Genomic DNA, 27,582 nt, shown 5'->3' with positions numbered 1-27,582 from the left:
GAGAAACAGACTTCCCGCCAAGCAGGGAGCCCGACTCGGGGCTCGATCCCAAGACCCTGGGATCATGACCTGAGCCGCCCAGGCACCCCTACTTTACATTTTTAATTCTATTTTCCTCTGACCATTTTAGTAAGCCATCATCCTCCTCCTAGACGAATAAGGAATTACCATAACAAAAATAATGATAGCTACTGTTTATAGGTGCCAACACCATAGGGTCACTTGGGCACTGCACATGTCCAGCATGCATTATCGACATAGCAGTGTGAGGACGGTCTCCTGTGGTTGTGCAGTGCACAGCATACACAGTGGCCTTGCATTGGGTATGTGTGCCAGGTACCAGATTAAGTGCCTTACACGCATGATCTCTCTTGCTCCTCAGGGATATAAGTGATAAAACATAAGGAAGCTGAGGCTCAGAGAGATCTGAGAGCAGCGGAGCAAGATTTAAACAGGTCTGCCTGCCATGCTTTTAATTCTTGTGCTATTTAACCACTTTTCTGACCTGCTGTAGCTTGTTTACTCACAAGGTGAGCATTATTGAGCCGTTTTATTACCTGCTGTATAAAGAAGTATTGAAGCCTTTGAAATTAAAATTGGCCTTCATGTTTTTTCTGTTTGAACTTTAAAATGAAGCACAAAATGAAACTGTGTAGTGTTCACATGACCATAGACATCAGAGGCAGGCTGCCTGGGTTTAACTGAATCCTCACTTCACACCTTCACAGCAATGTGAGTTACTCTCTGCAGGCCTTGGTTTTCTGTGTCACAAAGTGGGGGTGTAATAATACCTTTCTATTAACTGTGGTAGTAAAGATTGTACAGTAAAGCTATTAGAAGAATACTTGGCATATAGCTGATATTTGTGAGCAGTCACTATTAGCTATTTTTTCCCTTTTACTTTATCTGATTTTTTTTTTAATTTTTAAAAGATTTATTTATTTGAGAGAGAGAGAGAGCAAGCGGTGGGTGAGGGCCAAAGGGAGACGGAGAGAGAAGCCCAACCAGACTCCATGCCCAGCGCGCAGCCCGACGCAGGGCCTGATCTCACGACCCTGAGATCACCATCTGAGCTGAAACCAAGAGTCCGACGCTCAACTGCACCACCCAAACAACCCTGGCTGATTCTTTTAAACCTTTTGTTTCCTTAGGCAGTATGCAACGTTGCTCCACGTGGTGTGTATGTTTGTGGTAATACCACAACTGCCTCTGGTTTGACTGTAACTCTTTCAAAAGATAGTTCCTCTGGAGATTTTGCTTTGGAAGCCGGTGCTCTTGTACTTGGAGATCAAGGTAAGAGACCAAACTCTCCACTGTTTACAACATTTAATTTCCCTAATATTACAGCTTCTATTTTTCAATTGAGCCAAGGGTTTTAAAGGCATTATTCTAGGTCTACTGGAGCTTTGGGGATTTTTTTAAGCCTTTTCCTTTCCAGTTAATTTCTTTACATTCTGTTCAAGAGGCATTTGGACAGCACTATATCAACCAGTGAGTTGAGAATGAGTGCCAGAAAAATTAACTGGAAATACAGTTTATACTGCAGAACTGAAACTGGTACTTACTGTCATTCATTTTCAGACTCTTGCAGCAGACACGATTATATATAAAAATCAATCAAGTCAAATAGGTATAGATTGCTCCCTGCACTTCCCATTTCATAACAACCATCACACTTGTGATCATTTGTTTAAAGCCTGTTTTAAAACTTCACATTAAGCAGGAGGATTTGGTCATCCTGTTAACTGTCATATTTACATTGCCCAATACATAGGTGCACAGTAAATACTTGCTGAATGCATTACTATTACTTAGCCCAGAATAGATCTAGATGCCTTGGAACTGAAAATAAGGTGAATGTTATCCTTTTACTCTGAGGACTTAAAATAAGAATTTAGAGCTATTACTTTATAATTAGAAGTTTTTCTGTATTTTAACCCATCTCATTGGATGTTTTTCAGGATTTGACTGATAGTTTATAAGAAATCCAGTTGGAGGGCTCAGCAAGAAGGGATCTCTAATTAAGCTTTGCTACCCAAGTTTCTCATGGTGATGCTTTAACCCTATTAAAAAACATGTTCCTATGCATGTGTCAAGCAGTGCCCAGATTCCAGTCAAGGTCATTCATTCCTTTGTTTCCCAGTGACCTCCATATTTCTGAATCCAGATCCTCTCAGTATCCCCACCTGCCCCCCTCTTCTTTGATACTTTACCTGCTTGGTTTCCAGGACATTACACTCTTCTGGTTTTCTTCTTATTTTATTATTGACTGTTCCTTCTCAGTCTTGTTCTTTATCTCCCCAACCTTAACTGGTTGGCACCTCCAGATGCTTTGTTAATGTACCTTTTTTTCCTTAGTCTGTGCTTACCTTCTTGATGATCTTACCTAGTCTCATGGCTTTGCCTACCTATTTGCTGAAAATTTCCAAATTTATATCTCTTCTTTAAACTCTAGGCACATATTTCTTATTGCCTGTTATTGCAGCATTTCCATAACTTCTTCAAACTTAGTATGTCCTAAGCTGAAATCCTGATGTTCCTCTTCAAGTCTATTACAGTCTTTCCCATCTCAGTCAGTGATAATTCCATTCTTCTGTTTGCTCAAATCAGAAAATGTGCAGTCATCCTTGACTTTTCCTCATACCCCATATCCAGTCTATCAACAAATATTGTGGGCTCTACCTTCCATATATATCCAGCATCCAGCCTCTTTTCCAGTGCTGCTGTCATCTCTTAACATGGATTAGTAGTGTGATCTCATAGTTGGAATGCATGTGACCACCCTTGCCCTTCCTGTTGTTCTTAACAAGGCAGAGCAATCCCGTTAAAACTCAGATCAAGTTATTCTCCTCAGAACCCTCCAGTGGCTCCCTATCTCACTCAGAGTGAAAGCTCAAGGCTTGACAGTGGTCCAGGGCTATTCACATTCTGGCCTTTTCATCACCTCTTTTGCCTCATTATCTACTATTCCCCTCTTATTCTCCAGCTACAGTGGCCTTCTTGCTATTCCTGGGAAGCCACCAGCACTCCAGGCATGTCACATTCCTGTAGTAGGCTTTTGTACTCGTGCTTCCCTTACCCCAGACAGGTCTGCAAGGCTTGTTCCCTTTCCACCTTGAAGTTTTTGCTCAAATGTCCTCTCCTTACGCAGAAGACTGATCTTAGGTAATTATGCCTATCTCTTGTAGTTGCTGAAATACACTATCTTTTGAATATGTATATATCTTAATCTCACCTGTTTGAATGTAAGTCTTTGAGCTTTTTGAGGGTCACTCTCATATCTTCATTTTTATAGCCCTCACAACACAGTGCCTTGCCTATAGAAAACGCTGAATGAGAAAATACTACATAAAAGTTAAGTGTTTTATTTGCTGTAAAACAAGCACACATTCTCAACCATATGACATTTTATAATTTTAACTGCTGGAAACAATTACAAATAATTCTTTTTTTTTTTTTTTTTTTAAGATTTTATTTATTTATTTGACAGAGAGAGCGAGCGAGAACAGGAATACAAGCAGGGGGAGTGGGAGAGGGAGAAGCAGGCTTCCCCTGAGCAGGGAGCCCGATGCGGGACTCGATCCCAGGAACCTGGGATCATGACCTGAGCCGAAGGCAGACGCTTAACAGTCGACTGAGCCACCCAGGCACCCCGAATTACAAATAATTCTTTATGGTGAAACAGTTTCCATCCTGTAAGTTTGGAACTTGACCAAAGAAAGCTTTTTCTGTATTATTTTACTATGATTGTAGGTATTTGTGGAATAGATGAATTTGATAAGATGGGGAATCAACATCAAGCCTTGTTAGAAGCTATGGAACAGCAAAGTATTAGTCTTGCTAAGGCTGGCATGGTTTGTAGCCTCCCTGCTAGAACATCCATCATTGCTGCTGCAAATCCAGTTGGAGGACACTACAATAAAGCCAGAACAGTTTCTGAGAACTTAAAGTAAGTCTCTTTAGATATTTATACCTTTAATATAGTGAATCCTTATAAATCAATAAGAAAAAAGATAACTGAGGACATAATGGTTCACAGAAATGATAAGTTCCAGTAAATGTACAAAAACATGTTTGAGCACTACAAATTAAAACAATGAAGTATCATTGATAGCTATTAGGTTGGCAAATATTTTAGATATTAATAATCATTATTGGCAAAGGGTTGGGAAATGGGTTCTCACATATTCAAGTTAGCATCCTGAAGGACAACTGGCATATTTTTCACAATTTTTTTTGAGAGAGCAAGCATGAGCAAGTGGGGGGGCGGTGCAGAGGGAGGAGGAGAGAGAGAGATCTCAAGCAGACTCCACACTGGGCATGTGGTGAGAGCCTCAAGCAGGCTCTCCTCCTCCCTCTGACTCAGCTCGATTTCACAACCCTGAGATCATGACCTGAGCCAAAATCAAGAGTCGGATACTTAACCGAATGAGCCACCTAGGTGCCCGTTTACCAGTATTTTAAATGTACGTTCGTTTTAGCCAGTTCTACTTTTAGGAATCATACCCACAGAAATAGTCACACAAGTGCACAGAGATATATTTACAGGTTGGGTATGATGGCATTATTTATCACAACCAAAAATTGGAAACAACTTAAAATGCCCTTTGATATGCATAGTGGTTAAACTATGGCAAACTGTACAGTGGAAAGTAGCAATTATAAAAATGGAAGTAGCTCTGTATGTGCTGATAGCTCTGTGCTTTGCTGTTAAAAGAGCACATTATATTATAAATGGGGTATGATCCCACTTCCAAAAACACAGTTTGTATTTGTATGTGTGTATGCTTTTTCTTCTAATTTGTTTTGTATAGGTTGGACAAAGGTATAAGGGGGAAATAGATTGAAATGATGCAGAAGTGAGAAAAAGACAAAAGAATGCCTCATGTGAAAAATTAGAAGCTTAAATTTTAGAGAAAAAAAAACAAATTTCCTAATGTTTGATGATAATGTGTACCTTTACTATAAAAATGATACTTAGCAAAATATACAATTGTACTTGGAGATGCTATGCCACCACCACCAAAAAAGTCAATCTATTAGTTTTTCTTAGTAAAATGAAAAAGTGCTTTATTGGGAAAGTCAGAAAGATTCTCTTGAACAAAGACTTGGATTCTGGTTTTTAGAGGTACCCAAACCTGCTTTGGGGCCTTGGCCAAATTCTTTAATCACTCTGGATTTTAGTTTTCTTGTCTCAGAAGGACTATCTGGTAGGATCAGGGAAGATGACTAAGTAGAACACAGCATTTTTATTGTAATGATTAAATGACTTTTTTTTTTTTTTTTTTGAGAAAGAGGGGGCAGTGAAAAGGGAGAGAGAATATTAAGCAAGTTCCATGCCCATCATGGAGCCTGACACAGGGCTTGATCTCACAACCTGAAATCATGACCTGAGCTGAAATCAAGGTGGATGCTTGACTGAACCACCCAGGCACCCCGATTATAATGACTTTTAAGAAAAAGTGGGCTTTTTTTCTAAGTGATCATAAATGCATTTAGAGACTCTGTTTTGGTGAGAGAAAACAAAAAAATTAAAACCACCCAACTAGATAACCTCTGGTGAATCACATAGCATGTGTTTTAAAATTCATTCATTGCGAAGCTCACCATCAGGTAGGGTTAAGCGTCTGCCTTCGGCTCAGGTCATGATCCTGGGGTCCTGGGATTGAGTCCCACATTGGGCTCCTGGCTCAGTGGGGAGCCTGCTTCTCCCTCTGCCGGCAGCTTCCCCTGTTTGTGCTCTCTCTCCTGTCTCTTTCTGACAAACAAAAAAACAAACAAACATTGTGTGAGAAGGGGCCTTATCCTCAGCCTACCAAAGGTAGGTACATATATGGCTTGTTTACGTGTTGAAGGGTGTCTGTCCAGAATTGGTGCATGTATCAAATCCAAAAGTTATTGCTTCTTTCTTTAACTTAAACTTAATTTTTTTAAAATTCTACATGGAACTTGAATAGTAAACAAGTGAGTAAATGGTTTTCTATTTGTTTTGATTCCAGTCATTGTTTCTTCTTTCTTTTATGCCTCTTAGAATGGGGAGCGCCCTGCTGTCCCGATTTGATTTGGTCTTTATCCTGTTAGACACCCCAAATGAGGATCATGATCACTTACTCTCTGAACATGTGATTGCAATAAGAGCGGGAAAGCAGAGAACCGTTAGCAGTGCCACCGTAGCTCGCATAAATAGTCAGGATTCAAATACTTCTGTACTTGAAGTGGTGTCTGATAAACCATTATCAGAAAGATTAAAGGTAGGCTTCTCTTTCTTAAGCATTCATTTCCGTTCTGTTTGAATGTCCGAGTTCAGTATGTTGCTTATTGTAGAGCAGTAGTACATCACTTTCATGCCAAAACCTTTTATATTACAACAGTAGTAAACTTCATTTGAAATAATCTAAGCCAACTATACTCAGAGCTAGAACTACAGTGTTTGGCTTATTTGGAAAGTCTTTTAGAATTTTTTCTTGTATCTCAACAAGTTATTTTAACAGAAAGATTTTATTTGCTATCCTTATAATCTTGGGCCTTTTTATCATGCTTTAGGTAGTTCCTGGAGAAACAATAGATCTAATTCCCCACCAGCTATTGAGAAAGTACATTGGTTATGCTCGGCAGTATGTCTATCCGAGGCTATCCACAGAAGCTGCTCAGATTCTTCAAGATTTTTACCTTGAGCTTCGGAAACAGAGCCAGCGGTTAAATAGCTCACCCATCACCACTAGACAGCTGGAATCTCTGATTCGTCTAACAGAGGTTTATTTTAAGTTCATGCTTTTTTGACTTAAAAATGGGGGCAAGAGGTGATAAGATTTCTCTCAATTTCCTGCATAATTAACTTGATTTTTCTTCCAACTAAGAGACATTATAAATGGATGTATAAAATTTTTAAAAATGTTTGGTCATATCTGTATCATAACCAAAGTATAGCCCTTCTTTCTAGGCACAGGACCAGTTACATACCATGCAACTTTTTTTCCCCCCTTTTATTGACATTTAAGACTCCTGGAGTGTGGCAAGTGGTTAGGTTAATTAAGGATTCTAAGATTCTAAGTTGAATATATGGAAACATAGAATGTGTCAGTATTTGATTTGATACATGACAGGTCCATAACGATAGTACCTATTTTTCTAACAGCAGTAACATTTATTCATGGGTTTGGAATACTAAGAGAACTCTGGCAGTTAAAATTAGCTGGAGTTTGGGCTTTTTGCATTTAAAATCAGATTATCCTTCTATGTTGTTTTAACAAATTGGTTAGGCATGATTTCCTGAAAGTAAAAGGCAAAGAAAAACCAAGTGTATTTCATAATCAAATTTTCTGAAATGAACACTCAGAAAGAGATATGTTAGTAGATACAAATAGGTTTTCATCCATATTTTAAATGAGTATTTTCATACTCAAGTTTTCAGATAATTTCATTCTGACTTCTCATATTAGTCTCCCTCCCCCCAAAATCAGTTTTTGTGTAAAATGAATAAATGAAATAAGCTTCAACATACTATATCCTGCTCAAACTATGTAAATATACTTACTTTTGTTATCTGAAAATGCTTGTTTTCTTTCAAAGGCCCGAGCAAGGTTGGAATTAAGAGAGGAAGCAACCAAAGAAGATGCTGACGATATAGTTGAAGTTATGAAATATAGGTAAGATTAAATTTTAAATGCTGTTTTAAATGAAATACCAGTCATCTTTTCATCTCAAATTATATGTTTAATTAGGCCAAGCAAAATTATTTTTACCTTGCCCATTTGATTCTCTGAACAAACTATACTTTCTTGGTTTAAAATCTTTGTGTAGGGGTGCCTGGGTGGCTCATTTGTTAGGTGTCTGCCTTCGGCTCAGGTCATGATCCCGGGGTCCTGGGATCGAGCCCCACGTCGGGCTCCGTGCTCAGCGGGAAGCCTGCTTCTCCCTCTCCCACTCCCCCTGTTTGTGTTCCCTCTCTCACTGTCTCTCTCTCTGTCAAATAAATAAAATCTTTAAAAAAATAAAAAATAAAATATTTATGTAAATAATATTAAAAATTTTTTTGAATGGGTAATACATTCACATAGTTCTAAAATCAATTCAAAAATACATATTTTGGGGTGCCTGGGTGGCTCAGTCATTAAGTGTCTGCCTTCGGCTCAGGTCATTATCTCAGGGTCCTGGGATCCAGCCCTGCATCAGGCTCCCTGCTCCATGGGGAGCCTGCTTCTCCCTCTCCCACTCCCCCTGCTTGTGTTCCCTCTCTCACTGTCTCTCTCTCTGTCAAATAAATAAAATCTTAAAAAAACAAAACATATTTTGAGAACGCTTAAAAGCAACAACTTCATAATGGGTAAAATCATGAGTACTTACTGACTAGTAACCCTTTCGACCAATTCCTAACATATTACCTTTTGTCTGTTGTATTGGTTTAATATTACACAGTGCTTGGACTGTTCTTTTCTCTTTTACATGGTTCAGTACTGGGTTTGAGGGGTCTTGTAGATGAAATTTTTACCAAGCTGGCTTCATTCCCTCTCCAGTTGACTTCATTATACTGGGGACTCTCCAATTGCCATTTGTAAGCAACCAGATAGTCTAGGAATTACTAGACTGTCTCCTACAACATGCTGCCAGAGGTTCAGTGTACTAGCACGTGACATAGAGGAATGGCCACAAATACCAATTGTCTGCCTGACTTCTGGTAGACCAGACCAGTAAGAAACCTAGAGCTTGCCCTAACAGAGATCCTTTTTTCACTAGAAAACTAAGTCAGTGAATCTAACCAAAATTCCAGAAAATCTGGGTTCTAACTCTTTTTCCCAATTAAAAACAAGGGCCAACAGTAGGGACTTCTCGTTTAATGACAAAAAGTTGCCTCTTTGTTTACAGTCTTTCTGGGCATCTTGCTCTAAAACTCTCCACCTGTGGGGGTGGAGCTAACATTTCCTTTTCCATTTAATGATCTCTCACCCTTTGGGCCTTCTGGTGCCTGGCTCTACTGAACAGTGTTGTGTGCTTCTACTTCATAGACTTTTGGCTATCGAGCAAATCAAGGATCAAATTACCCTGTCACCCTGTCTTACCTGTAACATTGTTTTTGAGGCTTTACCCTTAGTTTCCATAGGCCTCAGACCCCAGACATTGCCTCAAGCAGCTATCTGGTATTTCTCCACAATAAGTCCACTGGTCTGATTTGTTCTCATATCTGAGCATTACACTTAAGATAAATTACTCTTTAAACCTTTTCAATAAAAATGGTGTATTGCTCATTTATAATTGGTTCTGCATGTCTGAATCTTCATGTCAGACAGTGTTTACATATACTTTTCCATCCAAGAGGAGCTCTTTAGCATTTCTTGTAGAACTTTGTATTTGTTTCTACTGCTTCTCAAAATTGCCTTGCTGGTAACTCTGAATTAGCTTTCAGCTGTCAGTTTACTTCTGGGCTCCTGAAAAAACATATCTCGTTGTTAACTATAAACAGTACCTATGTGAGATTACCAGTTTGTTTCCGTGAATTGAATGTTCTTTACTGGCTTTCATAAAAATTTTCAGATAATGAGAATAAGCTGATTCCTAGTGATTGGAATTACCTGCTGTTATTTCCATGGTATATTTCAAGACCAGTTAAACATATTGAGACTAGATTGTGAATTATCTGTTTTTGTTATACTTACCATGCTTTCTGACCTTAGTCTATACTCTGTAAGAGCAGGGACCTTATCTGTCGTATTTACCAGTGTACTTCCAGGATCCAGGATCATACCTAGCACACAGTATGCCCTCAGTAAATGTACTGCCTTGATAGTAAAGTTGACCGTAGTAATCATTTTCCATTCACTAACTCTTCCATTTCAGTTTCCCTCTCTTGAGTTTTTGAATAAACTAAATGTTATGGGAAAAAGTTCATGTAAGTTTTCTTTAAAAATATACTAGAAGTACAGGAGAATAGAACCACCTTCAAAGATAAAAGATAATTGAGTTTTTTCTCTTTCAGGAAAAGATAATTGAGTTTTTTCTCTTTTTGGCTCAGATATTTATAAATCTTCACATCTGAAGCCGTATAGCTCACATCAGATTCCAGATTTGCCACTCATTGGCTGTGTAACTTTTGGCAAGTCACTTACCTTACTAGACTTTGCTTCTTCATCTGTAAAATGGGAATAGTAGTCCCTAAATCAGAGGATTGTTGGACTAAATGGGATAGCATATGGTGATTAAATATAATTAAGGTGAACATAAGTTGTTAATAATTGACATAGTAGCTTAAAGCATTTTTGAAAAGTATCTTATGAGAAAATAAATATTACGTTTATTTATTACAGTCTTATTTGGATGACTCATTCCTATTTGTAGAGCTTTCTCTTTCATGTAGGCTCTTACTAGTCAGGGAACAAAATGAAGATATGTTTTAGTAACCCTGTAAACTCATTGCTATAAGCTCCTTAAGGGCAGGAATTACATCTGTTTTATTCACCACTACAAGTCTGCTACCTAGCAGGTGACCAATTTATATTTGATTAACCAATTCCTGATTTAAATAACATTTTGCCTGTAAGCCTTGCTGTGAGATTATATCTGTTCCATTGTACAGGCAGGGAATCAGCCATAGAGCTGGATTACAGATGATGGCTAATTGTATCTCTGGTGTTTTCAGACTTCTGGCTAAAATCTACTATAAAGTACATATGTCTTTCTTTGATGATACTGTGAAAATAAGAGGAAGCAGCAGAGAACTAGAAATAATAGGTGGATCCTTTCATATCTAACCATCATTACTGCAAATCAACAGAACCCTTCTAGTTCATTTCCACAGTATTTTTAAACATCTTTCATTTGTCAGATGCTTTACTAGGAGCTGGGAACATATCTTTTTCCTCTAAAGCCTAAATTGAGTATGTTTAGGATTTCTTTTTTTCATGAATCAAAAAGAATGTTCCAGGTATTTATATCATAGTTTATCAACTTTGTATTCTTATGCTTTTCTCTTCTCAAATGTGTAAGTTTCTTAAAAGTGGTAACTGTGTCCACAAATGTTTTTATCTCCACATAGATCATACCATAGTGAATTTCATGGTGGCCATTCAATCAGTACATGTTTAAATCTTTGCTACATGAGCCCCATGGTTGGTTACACATTTTTCTTCTTATAACCTGGGACAGAAATTTTATAGCCATGCCACATTGGGTAACTTTGTTTTTTTCTTCTCTCATTAAGCATGCTAGGAACTTATTCTGATGAATTTGGAAACCTAGATTTTGAGCGATCCCAGCACGGTTCTGGAATGAGCAACAGGTCAACAGCAAAAAGATTTATTTCTGCTCTCAACAACATTGCTGAAAGAACTTACAATAATTTATTTCAATTTCAACAACTTCGGCAGATTGCCAAAGAGCTAAACATTCAGGTATGATAAACCAAATACTTAATAAATCTTTTAATGACAATCTCATAAGGTCCTTATTAAGTATAGAGCTCTTAAATATCAAAAGATTTGGATGACTGTGGAAAATAGTACAAAAGTTCCTCAAAAAATTAAAAATAGAATTACCCAATGATCCAGCAATCACACTACTGTGCACTTACCCAAAGAATACAAAAACACTAATTCCAAAGTAATATATGCACCCATGTTTATCGCAGCATTATTTACAATAGCCAAATTATGGAAGCAACTAAGTGTCCATCAATAGATGAATGGATAAAGAAGATGCAGTACACACACATACACATACACACACAGACATGCACACACACACACACTGGAATATTACTCAGCCATAAAAAAGAATGAAATCTTGCCATTTGTGACAACATGGATAGAGCTAGAGAGTATAATGCTAAGTGAAATAAGTCAGAGAAAGACAAATACCATATGATTTCACTCATATATGGAATTTTAGAAACAAAACAAATGAACAAGGGGCGCCTGGGTGGCTCAGTTGGTTGGGCATCTGCCTTCGTCTCGGGTCATGATCTCAGGGTCCTGGGATTGAGCCCTGCATCAGGCTCTCTGCTCAGCGGGGAGTCTGCTTCTCCCTCTCACTCTCCCTCTGTGCTATCTCTCTCTCAAATAGTAAAAATCTTAAAAAAAAAAAAAAAGAGAGAGAGAGAAAGACAAACCAAAAACAGATTCCTAACTATAGAGAACAGATGGTTACCAGAGGGGAGGTGGGGGAGGGGATGGGTGAAATAGATGAAGGGGATTAAAAGTACACTTTATCAAGGATACCTGGCTGACTCTGTCAGTGGGGCACGCAAGTCTTGATCTCAGCATTGCAAGTTCAAGCCCCACACCGGGGTGTAGAGATTACTTAAATAAAATCTTTAGGTGCGCCTGGGTGGCTCAGTCGGTTAAGCGTCTGACTCTTGATTTTGGTTCAGGCCATGATCTCAGGGTGTTGAGATTGAGCCCTGAGTTGGGCTCTGCACTCAGCAGGGAGTGTGTCTGCTTGAGATTCTCTCTCCCTCTTTCCCTCTGTCCCACCCACCCCCATATGTACTCGATCACATGTGCATTCTCTCTCAAATAAGTAAATCTTTAGAAAAAGATAAAAATAAATCTTTAAAAAAAAGTACACATCATGAGGAACACTGAATAATATGTGGAACTGTTGAATCACACTATTGTACACCTGAAATGAACATAAGACTATTAACTATTACTGGAATTAAAATTAAAAAGATAAAATGGAGATCAAAAAAAAATAATAAAAGGTTTAGATAAAAAAATGGAATAGGCTTTTTTGAAGTATTTCAAAATATAAACTTATTTTCTCTAAGCTATGAAATGAGCTGCTCAGAGCTTTAAAAAAAAAACAACAGGTTTTTATCTAAAACACATACCTACCCCTTTTTTAGTATCTTGACAGTTGGGAGAAACCTAGCAAGACTCACTTTCCATGTTTCTCTGACAATCCCTTGTGGGCAAGTCATCTTAACATCTTTGAATCTCAGTTTCCTCATTTGTTAAATAGACATGATTCCACCTGCTCCACCTACTTAAAAGTTTTAGTGAGATTGGATGTAATACAACTTTAAGCACATAGTTTATATGGAAAACTGCCCACTTCATTTCAGATTTGAAGCTAGTCTAATTTTTGTTTTGAAGCTAATCTAAAACAAATATAAAATACTCTGGGGGCGCCTGGGTGGTTCAGTCAGTTAAGCATCTGCCTTTGGCTCAGGTCATGATCCCGGGGTCCTGGGATTGAGCCCCATATCAGGCTCCCTGCTCAGCGGGGAGCCTGCTTCCCCCTCTCCCTCTGCCTCTCCCCCAGCTTGTGCTCTCTCTCGCTCACTCTCTCTAATAAATAAATCTTTTAAAGAAAATATTGTAGATACTGGAGTTCTTATTTTTTATTAGCTCAGCTAATTGAATAGAATCTCATAATAGAATTGAAAGCTCATATGTTAGCAGTTTTCTCTATAGGAAATACAAATAAATTTGCCCAAGAAACTTGAGAATTGTATATTTCTGTTTGAGAGATGCATTTTATAAATAATATTTTTGCATATTACTTAATGGGCTGTTTTTTGATATTTTATTCCAGGTTGCTGATTTTGAAAATTTTATTGGATCATTAAATGACCAAGGTTACCTCTTAAAAAAAGGCCCAAAGGTTTACCAGCTTCAAACTATGTAAAAGTACTACCAAACCAGCACCTCCGGTTAAAACCATCTTGGTAATAAAGAATACGTTTTTTTTAAAAAAAGAATACTGTTCTCTAGGAAATGATGTCCTAAAAGTAATGTAATAGGAAAAGAGTGGTAATTTAAGAAGTGATAAAATCACATGCTTTATATTTACAGCTTTTCTGAAAGATTAAAAATAAATTGTTTAGATTTTTAAATGATATATTTTTTTTTTCATAGTTTTATTTTTGACCTCTTTTATTCTTATAAAAACTTCATAGTTTTTTTATAAATGTCCATCTGGGTATTTGCAAAGTCACATCTTAATGTTTAAATAGTTCTGACATACAAATACTGAGTATCTTTCAGAAATAAATTGAAACCAACTTACAATTCCAAAAAAAAAATTGGATATATTTTATATTGACATATTTAACTTAACATCTTAGCTACTGAAAAAAAAGTTTAAAATATTATGTTCCAGGGGCGCCTGGGTGGCTCAGTTGGTTAAGCGACTGCCTTCGGCTCAGGTCATGATCCTGGAGTCCTGGGATCGAGTCCCACATCGGGCTCCCTGCTCAGCGGGGGGTCTCCTTCTCCCTCTGATCCTCTTCCCTCTCATGCTCTCTGTCTCTCATTCTCTCTCTCTCAAATAAATAAAATCTTTAAAAATATATATATATATTATGTTCCATTACCGAAGTTAAATATGTACCTGTTTTAAGTCAATAGCTGTGCAAGGCTTATATTAAAACCAAGCAGCCTCATTAACTTACTACACAGAAGGTGAGAGGTGAGAATGCTCTTCTCCTAAACCTTTTTGCATGCCTACACACACACACACACACACACACACACACACCTTCCCCTTTTGTTCCAATTTAGTTATATGTCATGATTTTATGTTAAATTTAGTTATATGTCATGATCTTATGTTAAATCTATAGCTTCAACATTATTATGACTATTGAATATTACTCATCTCCTTTCTTGTACTGGACTTTTTGTTTTCCTTAGAGTTAATAATTAATTTGTTTTTCAACTACTTAGCTTTCTCTGTATGTACCACTAATATGGCCCAAAGGCTCCACTGCAAGTCTATGTCTCCTCTCAGAACATGCAAACAAGTCAAATAGTCTATTTTAATTTCTTGGAGACCTCTCTCCTGGATTTCTCTAGCGTTTTCCAGTCTGAACGACACAGCTGTCATTTTGGGACTTCTCTTTTTCTGTCCCATTTCCTGACTTTTATGTCTTCCTCTTTCTTGTTTCCCTGCCTCCTTTTGGTAGAACCCATCTTCGAGTAGCTTCCTGAGAAAGAGTTCATAAGGCAAATTCTACCCTTACCCCTGGATTGATAGTTTGGACATAGAATTTTAGTTTGTAAAACTAAAAATAGATGTTGCTCTATTGTTTTTAGTTTTTGGTGTTTCTGTTTAGAAATTCAAGGCCCTTATGATTTTTATTCTTGGCACATAATCTTTTTTTTCTTCTTGAGAAGGTACTTGGATCTTCCCTTTTCCCAGGTATTTTGAAATTTTATAATGTTTAATAACTATCCTGGTGATTTCTCATGCCAAAAATATTGGTGTTATCTTTACCTCTTTTTTTTCCCCCCTTATCCTCATATTAGTCCATCAACAAATTCACTCAGCACTTTTGATTACTTCCAGTTCTGCTATTCTGGACCAAGCCACATCTCTTGTATCATTTTGTAAGGACAAAGACTTCGCTTTATTCTGCTGCTGCCGCCCCAACAGGTAAAACAGATTCTGACACATACCCCTATGAAGTCGATACACATACAGTGGGTGATTATAGCCCTTATAAATGATGACACAGAACTTAACCAAAGTAGGTAAGCAACTTGATTTAAGAATATGAAAAATTTCAAGAGAATAAAAAAGTTTCCTAGCAACAGATGGAGGCATTCTCCCCTTTCTCTCCTGTGAAATTGCCCAAAACCAGTAAGGAAACTGAAAAATAAAAATATATAGTCCATTTTCTGTGAACTAGAAGACAACTGAATTCCCAAACCCCAACACACTAGGAAAAGCTGCCAAAAGCTATCAGGATGACTCAGGCAGCCTTACAAGAGGGAAGAGGCTGAGATGATGCCTGGTGGTGAATATTGTAGAAGAAACCAACAAACGTATTTCTTAATTAAAATATACCTTACACATCTTTTGGGGCAAAAAGTAAAACCCCATTTGCAATAGTGTGGCTGTGGCATACAGGTTGGCAGCAGCAGCTTCTCAGGATCTTGCTGGAGTACAGGAATTAGACGAAGAGAGGCTGAATGAGAAGTCACACAGATAAGCCACCTTGAAGGAGAAAAAAAATCTGGCTGTTCTCAAATTTCTTCAAAGCAATATTCATCAGTAAAACTGGAGAAATGCCTACAAGATTTTTTTTTTTTAAGTTTTTTTTTTTTTTTTTTTTTTTATTCATTTGAGATAGAGAGATACAGAGAGAGAGAGCATGAGCAGGGGGAGGTGCAGAGGGAGAGGGAGAAACAGGCTCTCCGCTGAGCAGGGAGCTGGATGTGGGACTCGATCCCAGGACCCTGGGATCACGACCTGAGCCGAAGGCAGAGGCTTAACCATCTGAGCCACCCAGGCACCCATGCCTACAAGATTTTTAAGAAAGAACTTTATACCCAGATGTTTCAGTCAAGTTTCTTTCTTCTTCTTTTTTTTTTTTTAAAGATTTTATTTATTTATTTGACAGAAAGAGACACAGTGAGAGAGAGAACACAAGCAGGGGGAGTGGAAGAAGGAGAAGCAGGCTTCCTGCAGAGCAGGGAGCCCGATATGGGGCTCGATCCCAGGACCCTGGGATCATGACCTGAGCCGAAGGCAGACGCTTAACGACTGAGCCAGCCAGGCGCCCCCCAGTCAGGTTTCTTAATTGCAAACCAAGAGTCACACTTTTTCTGTAAAGGGCCAGAGAGTGAAAATTTTAGGCTTTCTGGGCTCTATGGTCTCTGTCACAAATACTCAACTCTCATTTTAGCTCTAAAGCAGCTATAGATAATAAATAAATGGGTGTGGTTGTGTTCCAGTACAATTTTATTCATGAATACTGAAATCCGAATTTCATAAAAATTTCATGTTAAGAATACTAAATATTCTTAATTTTTAAAAACCATTTAATAGTAGGTAATGGGTCAGATATGGCCCATTTGGTTACGGTTTGCAGCATCTTGGTTGCAAACAATAGAAACTGACTGACTTGATTAAGTAGGAAAATGAGAGGTTTTTTTGTTGTTTTTTTTTTTTTTTTTTTAAGAGTTTTGGTTAGCTCACAGAATTGTTGGAAGACTGACGAACCAAAAGGCTAAGCTTCGAGGAGCACTTTCTAAAATCATGCCTTAAAACTGACCTAAAGAGAACGGGGTGCCTGGGTGGCTCAGTTGGTTAATCATCTGCCTTCTGCTCAGGTCATGATCCCAGGGTCCTGGGATTGAACCCCGCATCGGGCTCCCTGCTCCGCGGGGGGCCGGCTTCTCCCTCTCCCACTCCCCCTGCTTGTGTTCCCTCTCTCACTGTGTCTCTCTGTCAAATAAATAAATAAAATCTTTAAAAAAAAAAAAGAATTGATCTGAAGAGGAAGCCATTATCACCGTACTGCTGCACAAGGCACTAGAGGAAAGTGCTGGGCCTCCATGGCCCATTGATGTCACTTCTCTACCAAGGACACTGGGAAATGACTGCCCCTGGGGAAAGGCGGAAACAATGTCACCACCCAGACCAAAAGAACAACAAAGAGTTCTTCATGGGGTCTCCTTAAGTTGCTGCATCTGAAACAGAAATCTCAGAAACATCTGATTGAAGAAAGCTAGGTTATATGCCCTTCCATAGAAAGCTAGGGAAGTTTTTGGGTTTTGCTTTAGTGAGGCAAGACCAATAAAGCCAAACCTTCTCATTTGTTATGAGAGTGTTCAAATGGTACTGGACTGCCAGACAAATACCATTTGTGTATAAAGGCAACAAACACTTCCTAACATACAAGAACTCAGAAAGTGAGCAATTCTTGTAGAATCTACTAAAAGACCGCTTACAGCAAACTAGATGAACAGGAGGAAAGACTGGCAATATACATTGAATGTTTAACTGTAAGATAAAAACTAAGATAAGTGTGAGGATAATTGCCATAGAATAGAATGTAAATATTAAGTCCTGATTTTGAAAAAGAGGAAGGAGGGAGAAGGTAAATAGTGTAAATATGATCTCTTCATCTTTAAAGGCTGGGGTGGAGGCATAAAAGGTACATAAAGCTGATAAATCTATTAATAGAATTAAAATCATATTTCACAAAAAACTCAGATAACATCAAACAAAATAAAGCGGCAGATGAGAGAACAAGGATATGTACTACATAAAGTATGTTCATACACTGTATTTATATTTATACTATGAATATAGTATACTATATATATGCTATATATTATATACATGCTAATATATACTATATTCATATAGTATAAATATTCATATGCTGTATTCACATAGTACATAGTATATAGTATATATATTCATATAGTATAAATATATTGTGTTCAAAGAAGAAAATAATAAATACTGTTTAAAAGTCAACTCCTCTGTGATCCTAGCTTTTGCAACTAACAAAGCCTCCAACCACAATCCCCAGCATTTGTGTTTCACTTCCTCTCCAATAGGGGACATCCCCACCTAAAAACTTCCCACAACTATAGCAATAAAGGCCTAGGGTTCCCCTCACTCTTGCCTCCTGACCAACCTGGGTGCTTCCCCATGTGGCCCTTTGTGGCATGGTATGTCCCCTTCTCTTAGTAAATGTAATGCTTTCCAAAAGCAGTTGTCTCATGTCTGTCAGCTTACCATACCTGATTAAAACAAATCCCAGTACAAGTTTTAGAACAGAAACAACAGAGCCAGAAAACATTACATCATGAAAAGTTTTTAAAATAAGAGCCTAACATTCATGACAACCTAAATATGTCACATTAATAAATGCAAATGGACTCAACTCACCTATTAAAACAAAAAAATTTTCAGAAGGGTTCACAAACTGTAGTATGCAAGATACACCTAAAATAAATGTCATATATTATCTGCAAGCTAATACTAAACCCAGGAAACTCAGAATACCACTGTAGATTAGAGCAGGGTGGATGGGGAGCGGTGGAGCTATGGGGAGCAGCTACTGAACAGAACAATGCCTTTCACGTCTTGCCCCATGTTCACACTCTCAATTCCCGTGCTCTCAATGTTCCTCACTCAGTCTGCTTCAGCCATGCTGGTCTCTGCTGGTTCTAGAACATTCCAGGCATATTTCCTATCTGAGGGCCTTTGCACATGCTGTTTCTGCCATCCGATATGCTTTTCCACCAGAGAGTCACATGGCTCATCCTCCCAACTCCTTTGGATCATTACTCAACTGTCCCCTTCTTAGTGCCATCTTTCCTAGACACTTTAAAACTGCACTCCCCCCAACCCTATCTTCCTTCCTTTTTTGTTTCTCTGTAGCAGTCAATACAATCTAATATACTATGTAGTTTATTCATCTTTTTTATGCCTGTTTCCTTAGTCCGGCTAGAATGTAACCTCCATAGGGATAGGAATTTTTTACTCTCATCCTCACTATTAAGTCCCCTGTTCCTATAGCAGTACCTGGCACGTGAGAGGCATGTAGTAAAATATTTGCTGAATGAAAGTCATTCTGGGGAAGAGGCATGTGAATGAGTGTCTCAGAATGTGCTCTGAGTATGAGAATATCTGTGTCCAAAGATACTCTCACTAAAGGAGCTTCACAATTAAATGGATGTCACCTATTCCATGAATGCCAGCTACTCTCTTTCTCTAGCCACCCCAGTCCTTGCTCAATGAATTCATGAACACAGTTTCCGTGAGGCCAAGGTTGGCAGCCAGGCTTGCGCTCACCAAGCCTAAACCTCCCCTCACCAAGGGTGACATAGACTATCACCATTGCTGAGTATCTGATTTGCCAGCAGAGCGACCTACCCTGAAATAATACAGTACCATGCTTCAAGGGAACGCTTGCCACTTGGTGGCTGATCACTGGGCCTCCAGGGGGCAGCAGTTTGTTTTCACTGAGGGTGGGAAGGGAGCTTATTTCAGATGTCTGCCCCTCCTGCCTGGCTTCTTTTAGCAATGCCGTATGTGAATTCACCATCATGCTATCCCACATAATATTCCCCCTGACAAAGTCCTTTAATGCCTGAAGAAGTAAGGCAACGGGTTGAAGTTCATATGCTACTGTCTTTACTATGTACTCCATTACCCCAAAGCATCTGGCCTTAGGGGACATTGGAAAGGACTGAAGATTCAGTGATGGTGCCAGCTAGGTGACGATACCTTGCAAGTCTGGGGTGCCATTCTACGTGAACTTCTCCAAGCTAGTGACCACTTCTTGGTTCTGTTTCTCCCACAGCCAGAATACACGGGCCTAGGAAACAAGGTACAAATTTTAGAACAGTTTCACTGTTACTTCTAATGACCATAAAGTTTTTGTTTTGCATCCCCATAAAATTGGGCTTTACTCGCTAGAGGTCTTACTATCTAAAGGGGCAATAACGTCTGTCAGAGGACACAGCAATGGCTCCATTGAACTGGAAGTCGAGACTGGCACCTAAACATACTGGGTTCTTACGCCTATGATGTAGAAAAAAAAAGAAGATTCATGGTTTGTACCTGAGAATGAGGGGGAAACTGAGTCACTCCTATAAATGGGGGCATGGAGGACATTTCTGAATCTCAGAGAATCTTCTGGGGCAGCTCCTACTATATTCACATCCACCAGTAAGGGGTGATGGAAGGCTACAAGCAGGATCTCCAAAGGCTCAGACTCCTCGGGAACAAAGCTTTGAGTCGCTACCAGGTAAAGAATCCAGAGCAGCTGAGATGCTGACTGAGCAAAAAGGGAGTAAGGAATGGGAATGGAGGAAGATAGTTCTAAACATTAACGACAACCTCATGACCCTCGTGACCAGCTGGGGAGGGCTCTGCACTGTACATTAACCAATTTGCCTTCCCTCCCTCTTACTTTCCTCTAGTGTTTTAAGTGGATTGGTGATAATTAACTTGATAATTTAGTCCTTAGGATAGAGGTTATCAAGGTGAGAATGTAGCTGAAATAGAAGAGGAACACGCACCACATAGTCAGTGATGGGCCTGTATAAATAACTCATTTTATAAAGGAGGGAAATATGGTTCTTGCATTAACATGTTGTAGTTGCTATTGTTATACAGAAGTTTACAAATGGGTAGAATTTTGTATATGCATATTGCCTAGCCAAAGAGGTGAAGGTCGTGAATAGGGTGATTTGATACCCAACCTTCATTCCTACCTCTTAGTGTGCCTTCCTATCATGCAGAGACTAGGAAGCAAAGAGACATTTCCCAAAATCCTTTTGCAGCCAGCGTTCTGAGTGTGAGTTGGATTGCACCGACTAGATGTCCTGTGTGAGATTTGGAAGGTGGAAGCGAAGAGAGAGCCATCTTCCTCCTGCTTGTTTTCTGGTGGCATGTGTAGTTGAGACATTTAATTTCTCTGCAGCCAGCTTCCAGCAGTCACTGAGAAGCAGCTGTGGTGTGATGGCAGCAAACCCCATTCTCCACCTTTCTCACTGTTGTGGGGGTAGCAGCTCCTGCAGCAAGCCAGACCTGCAACCTTTTCCTGGGAGTCAGTTCTGGAGACCCATCATGGAGCACCCACTCCTCCAGCCCTTCCAACAATATTACAAGCACCCAATTCCATTTTGCAATCCTTCTTTTTACTGTGGCTACAGTGGTTTGTGTTTCCTGCAACTAAGCCCTCACGGATACATCCTTATCCAAAGCATTCCACCCAGATCATATACAATACTTACGGTCATGAGGCAATATTAATTCACAAAAACTGCATACGGCTTTATTTAAAGTTATGGAGGTAGCCATCAGAAGAACTAAAAACAGACAAGCTGTATTAGGTTTGCTCTGGGGAGTGGGTCTGGGGATGGAAAGGTAGAGTGTACCTACTGATTTCCATCATCAGCTTTTCTCCATGGTGGAATTAGTTACAATGTGTATGTACAGCTTCCTTCATTCCCAGGTTCTAGTGCCCAGAACCTGTGACTATGTTAGGTTACATGGCAAAGGAAAATGAAGGTTGCTAGTCAGCTGACCCTAGAATTGGGAGGCAGGCCTGATATAATCAGGAGGAACTTTAAAAGTGACAGAGGGAGGCAGAAGGACAGCGTCAGTGAGAGGAAGATGTGACTGCAGGAAAAAGGCACAACAGACCCAACACCGTTGGCTTTTCCGATGGAGGAGGGAGGCATCAGACAAGGAATGTGGGTGGGCTCCAGGATCTGGAAAAGCAAGAAAACAACAGCTCTGCCAGTGCGTTGACGTTTAAAGGCCAGGGAGACCCGCGTCAGATTCTGACCCACAGAGCTGTAAGGTCATAAATTTGTGTGAAGGCACTCAGTTTGCGGCAATATGTTGCAAGAGCAACAGGAAACTAATACAACATCTTACACACGGTGTTCCAACAGTAGGAGCTGATATGTAGTCATGACACTGAAAACCAGCTTGGGGGAAAAAAAAAGTAAGTCATGTCATTCTGTGGTCTCCTGCTCTCTGAATTTTGGAGAATCGCTCAGTGAAAAAAAACCTCTCAGCTAAAATTTCAGTTGTGGAAGTTTTTAACGTTTTGTTGTTGGCACCTCCCCTATGAGACCATAAGATGCCCCTTCTCCCTGCCCTCCCCTCCCCCCGCTTTGGCTGTAGTTCTGTACCATCAGAGGTTACCTAAACAGCAGCTAGACTAGAGGTTTTTGGTAAGGGACCAGATGCCTCTCTGGCCGTTCTCAGAGAAAGATCACATACCTTCACCAAGGCCAAGAATAAAAAGGGAGGCACCAGAATTTCTGGGTTGCTAAGTTAATACCCCTAAAGAAAAGTTGAGGTGATATCCCTGTGTTTTCTCCACCTAATAAATGAGATTAGGGGCTGTAGAGAACAAGCACAAGACCTGACTCTCGGGAACATGGCAAAGGGCTCATAAGACCGCCTGAACTCTGAACACAGGGTTGAGTGAGCACTGCCTAGTGGTTCTTTCTTTGGGGTTGGTGAGTGGGTCTCTTGGTGACAGGATTCCTTTAAATTTTACACAGAATTTGTGTTGCATATGTTTTATAGCTTTTACCAGATTCTACAGGATGTCTGGAAAACATTCCTTGGAAGACATTTATCTTTTAGGGGCTGGAGTCCAGATAGTGAGCAATCATGTAAGTTCTCTGAAAATAGGGGCGCCTGGGTGGCTCAGTCGTTAAGCGTCTGCCTTCGGCTCAGGTCATGATCTCAGGGTCCTGGAATCAAGCCCCACATCGGGCTCTCTGTTCAGTGGGGAGCCTGCTTCTCCCTCTCCCACTCCCCTGCTTGTGTTCCCTCTACCGCTGTGTCTCTCTCTGTCAAATAAATAAAATCTTTAAAAAAAAAAGTTCTCTGAGAATAGAGACATGTGCAGATTGCCTAGAATCTAGGACATGACTGGTACACAACAATTTTCTAAGTGTTTGTAGAAAAAAAGAATACTTTTAGGCTAATTTGCCTCCTGGGAAATGGGCTTGGAATTGATAAGAACAGAAGACAGAGGGTGGCTTTAGTACCAGAAAATCCGTCCCAAACTCTGGCTGACATCTACACAAGTTGACCTTACTTTGGTAACACCTAGTTTTACTGGGTAAAATCTCAGTTTTAATGAGAAAACAGTGAAAAATATTTCAGAAGGGATCCAGCCCTGTACTTTGCTCATAATGTCAGAAGGGACCTATTCTAACTCCAATTTTGCCAGAAACACAACTGTTTTTAATGCGATCAGTACTGAGCTGCCCAGCCCTGTACCGTCTTACCCTATGTATCAGCATGTACACCAGAAATAAGGTTATTAAATAACCTGATTCAACTGGAAAAAAATTAATGCTGAGCTGTAGGGAGACATGGTTTATAAAAATATGAACAGCAACAACTGTTCCGTGGAGGAAAAAAAAATTACCTTGTGCTCATATTTGAAGGTTTCTCTCAGAAGTAAATCACTGCGAGAGTCCACAGCATTGGTTTAATTTTTTTCTGGTGGGGAATGAAGGTGATTTCTCACCTTCCAAAATTCACTCACTTGTCCTGAAACAGAAAGGATAGATAATAACATTAAAACAGGGCACCATAAGCCACAAAAAGGAAAATAAGATTCTTAAATTTTTGACAGGAAGGAGGAATAGAATGGAAAATAAAGCAAGTCATACACTAAATACTGTTAAAAAAAATCCCTTTGTTACTTTTAAAATATTACAAAGGGAAGAGGGTAAATATATTGAAACCAACCTTTTGACTTCCTCGTTTGTAGGTAATGCCTGCCTCTGTGAGCATTTTTATTTCCTTTAAAGGTTCCTACAAGAATGGACTGCCTAAAACTCTTAGGTAGAGACTTGATAGTTCTAGTACCAGCAGTACTTTTGTGGGAAGGAATTATGAAAAGTTAGCACTAGAAGTTGACAAAAAAAAAAATAGTTTAGATCTCTTAGTAATTTAATCTCAGTAAATTAAAGAGCTATTTTGTTAGAGTTAAGAGTTATAGAGTTTAGGTGGAGCTAATCTCTGCGAGTCCTGAGGAGCTTGGCCCTACAACTAATTCCCTCTCTTGTGTTTTGAATCTAAATCCAATCATTTTATTCCTTCCTATTTAAGGCTGTTGGTGTGTTTATTACAATGATTTAAACCTGCGCCTTATTTCAGTTACTAGTTACTAGATACTGGCTTTAGTGTCAATAATTAGGGTTCACTCCTACAAGATTTAACTTGATTCCTAGAGAAACAATTTCAATTTTCTGGTTTGCTTTAACTTCCAACCATTATTATTTATATAAGATCCATTTGCAAAGCTACTTCTTTGCATTATCATTATTTTCTTCTGGTCCCCAAGGAACAGAAAGTGGCTCAAGTTTAGTATGTCCCAGACTAAAAAACTTATTATAAATAACAAACATATGCCTCATTGTATATCTGATATAAGGGGACGGCAAATATATTTCTAGTTTGTCAATTTATCAATAGACAGAAAATATTAACAGATTTGGGATAGAGTTTTTTTTTTCCAAAAAACTTACGCTTCAAATAGAAGTGACAAGTGAGAAAGAATGATTGGGTTACAGAATTTTCAAAAGCCTAAGATGTATTTAGCACAGTCAGACCTTCAGTGCTTTGTAGCTTACCAAGGAAAACATCAAAGTGGCAAGATACTACTACTCTCTAATGGAAGGATTTTTATTTTTACAACTTCCTCAGCAAAGGATCAATTAAAGGATAAGGAGGCAAATACAGTATAGCTGTGATTGCACAATAGATATTAGTGGCTGTTAATAGCATTTATGTTTTCAAAGAACTAAAGTACACTGTCAACTGGCTAATTATCCAAAGCTAATTATTTATAATCCTTTTTCTTTTTTTTTTTTTTTAAAGATTTTATTTATTTATTTGACAGAGAGAGAGATAGCAAGAGCAGGAACACAAGCAGGGGGAATGGGAGAGGGAGAAGCAGGCTTCTTGCCGAGCAGGGAGCCCGATGTGGGACCTGATCCCAGGATGCTGGGATCATGACCTGAGCCGAAGGCAGACGCTTAACAACTGAGCCACCCAGGTGCCCTACATATGGATTTTTATTTGGATTTTTGTTACAGACTTACTTTTCTAATTTTTTTTTTTCCCAACTTGAGGAAAAATTTCAGTGACAGAGATTCCCAATCCCCTCAGACATGTGAGCTGCCCACCTATTTAATTAATCTTACTGGATAGAAATTAACAATCATAGTATTTATCAAAGGGAAAATGAACTTATTATAAAACAAATACTAACTGTAGAATTTTTAGGTTTCCTCTGCCTTCCTCCAAACTATGTTAGGAAATATGTTACACTTTTATTTACTGTATGCACCTACTATCTTATATCTGGAATTGTTTTCCGGGGTTTCTGCATTTTTCTCCATCCTTCATCCCAGATTAACGTGTTCATTTATTGACACTTGTCATGTTCTAGAAAATGAAATCAGAGACTAATACTTGGATCTTTTTCTGTCTTAAAATGTTAGGGAAATGCATTGCTAGAAGCACTGTTACTAATTTTTTCTTTTTTTTTTTTTAAGATTTTTAAGTAATCTCTACACCCAATATGGGGCTCAAACTCACAATCCCAAAATCAAGAGTCGCATGCTCCACTGACTAAGCCAGCCAAGCACCCCTAGTTTTTAGTCCTATGTATTAAGCTGTCATTGTCCTTTAGGCCAAAATGCCAGACACCTTACTGTCCTACTTTATACTTAGTAGTACTATCAGTAGTCCATAGTAAAGTTGGCTTTCTTTAAAAAAAATATATACAGGGCGCCTGGGTGGCTCGGTTGTTTAGGCGACTGCCTTCGGCTCAGGTCATGATCCTGGAGTCCCGGGATCAAGTCCCGCATCGGGCTCCCTGCTCGGCGGGGAGTCTGCTTCCCCCTCTCATGCTCTCTCTCTATCACTATCTCTCTCAATAAATAAACAAAAATCTTTAAAAATAAATAAATAAATAAAATATATATATATAAACTAGTTTACTATATTTTATTAAAATTTTTTCCAGCCTTATTTGATCTATAATTGACATACATCATTGTGTACATTTAACATGATGATTTGAAACAAGTATATACTGGGAAATGATTACCACAATAAGAGAAAAGACCACATAGCACCAACTATTACAGGCAGACGCAGCAGGAACACTTGTGGAGCAGAGAGAAGAAAAATCCCAAAAAACAGTGAGAAACGGTCTTAAATTAGGAAGAAGTGGAAAGCATGAATAAAGGCAATTCAGTGAGTGAAAAGCACAGGAGAGGCTGAAATACTGCCCATTCTCACTTGAGAGGATTATCTAATGTCTGTCTATGAGAACTGTAGGTATTTGATTCCAATATGATTATTTTTTAAAAAATTATTCTTTTTACATTCCTAGTGCAGAAAGTTTAGCTTTTCTCTCAATGTCAGTATTTCAATAAGTGCATAAGAAATTAAAGATTTCTTTTGATAAATACTCAGATCTACAATGATTTTCAAATTCAGTTGGTCTTTTCTTTTCCTAACTACCTGAAACAAGAGTTCAAGATCAACTTTTTAAGGTGGGTCTGTCATCACAGACAAGGGCGGGGGGGATAGTGCCGAGGCAGCAAGAACCATTCAAATCCAATCTGACACAGAACTCAAGAAAACAGTTCTGCAACACTGCAATATTAATGCATAGTATCAGTAATTAATATAATAATCGCAATATTAATAATGCATAATATTAATCAGTGACGAACTCATTCTTAATTATTTTGGATATTCCTCTAATAAGCAAGTTTCTTAACCTCTTTAAGCCTAAATTCCCTTATCTGTAAAAGTAAAGGTAATAATGGAACCTATTTTGGAGTTGCTGGGAGGATTAAATGCACTAGAACCAAGCTGTAGTAAACACTTTCCTGGTAAACAATTAGTAATTGCTACTATTGTCATTTTCTAATACCCATATTTTTGGCTTATGAAACGCTCCGAAGAGGGAAAAGGGCAGGGAGCTTGTATTAATGACTTCTGTACCAGACACTTCACTCATTTTAAACCTGCCACGAGTACCCCCGGAGCGCTGCACACACCTCGGAGGGGGCCCTTCTGCAGGCCACGGGCCTCGGAGGGTTTCAAGCCGAGGCCCGAGACGGCTCCTGCGCTCTCCGGTCACATCGGTCGCGCCATCACCCAGCCCTGCTAGTTCCCGTCCTCCCCTCCCCGCGGACCTCAGCTCCCGGCCGTGGGCGCAGAAAAGCCGGCAACCACAGCCTGCGGCTCCCCGCAAGCCCAACGCGCCTAACGGCACGCTCCTCCTGCTACCGCCGGGGGCGCTGGGAAGCCCAGCGCCGCCGGTGTCGC

The 27,582-nt window shown here is 39.1% G+C and overlaps 1 protein-coding gene and 1 long non-coding RNA gene across 7 annotated transcripts in view; one reads left to right on the top strand and one right to left on the bottom strand.

Annotated features, from left to right (window-relative positions):
* The window catches only part of MCM8 (minichromosome maintenance 8 homologous recombination repair factor), a 42,589-nt gene extending 28,305 nt beyond the window's left edge, over nt 1–14,284 (top strand). For all 3 annotated transcript variants that reach the window (XM_064572842.1, XM_045885412.3, XM_045885413.3), the window contains 7 exons: nt 1,152–1,293; nt 3,754–3,949; nt 6,032–6,251; nt 6,544–6,753; nt 7,570–7,646; nt 11,192–11,381; nt 13,528–14,284. In XM_064572842.1, the coding sequence (XP_064428912.1) occupies nt 1,152–1,293; nt 3,754–3,949; nt 6,032–6,251; nt 6,544–6,753; nt 7,570–7,646; nt 11,192–11,381; nt 13,528–13,620 (1,128 nt within the window). In that variant the 3' untranslated portion in view covers nt 13,621–14,284. The remainder of the gene's footprint in view (nt 1–1,151; nt 1,294–3,753; nt 3,950–6,031; nt 6,252–6,543; nt 6,754–7,569; nt 7,647–11,191; nt 11,382–13,527) is intronic.
* Nucleotides 1–27,508, bottom strand: part of LOC123851568 (uncharacterized) — a 42,736-nt gene extending 15,228 nt beyond the window's left edge. The window contains exons 1-5 of one of the 4 annotated variants that reach the window (XR_006792640.3): nt 27,312–27,506; nt 23,651–23,775; nt 19,969–20,059; nt 5,608–5,758; nt 3,350–3,913 (exon numbers count right to left, since the gene is read on the bottom strand). This is a non-coding gene — a long non-coding RNA (uncharacterized LOC123851568). Of the gene's footprint in view, nt 1–3,349; nt 3,914–5,607; nt 5,759–14,250; nt 15,934–19,968; nt 20,060–23,650; nt 23,776–27,311 lie in introns of those variants that run through there. The other 3 variants (XR_008506921.2, XR_010405779.1, XR_010405780.1) reach the window with 3 other exon arrangements.
* Nucleotides 27,509–27,582: the final 74 nt, after the last annotated feature.

This window comes from Mirounga angustirostris, unplaced genomic scaffold (assembly GCF_029215605.1).
Source record: "Mirounga angustirostris isolate CCGP_5_RB_7025 unplaced genomic scaffold, mMirAng1.0.hap1 SCAF_10, whole genome shotgun sequence".
Lineage (NCBI taxonomy): Eukaryota > Metazoa > Chordata > Mammalia > Carnivora > Phocidae > Mirounga > Mirounga angustirostris.
This window is presented reverse-complemented; position numbering and strand designations above follow the sequence as displayed.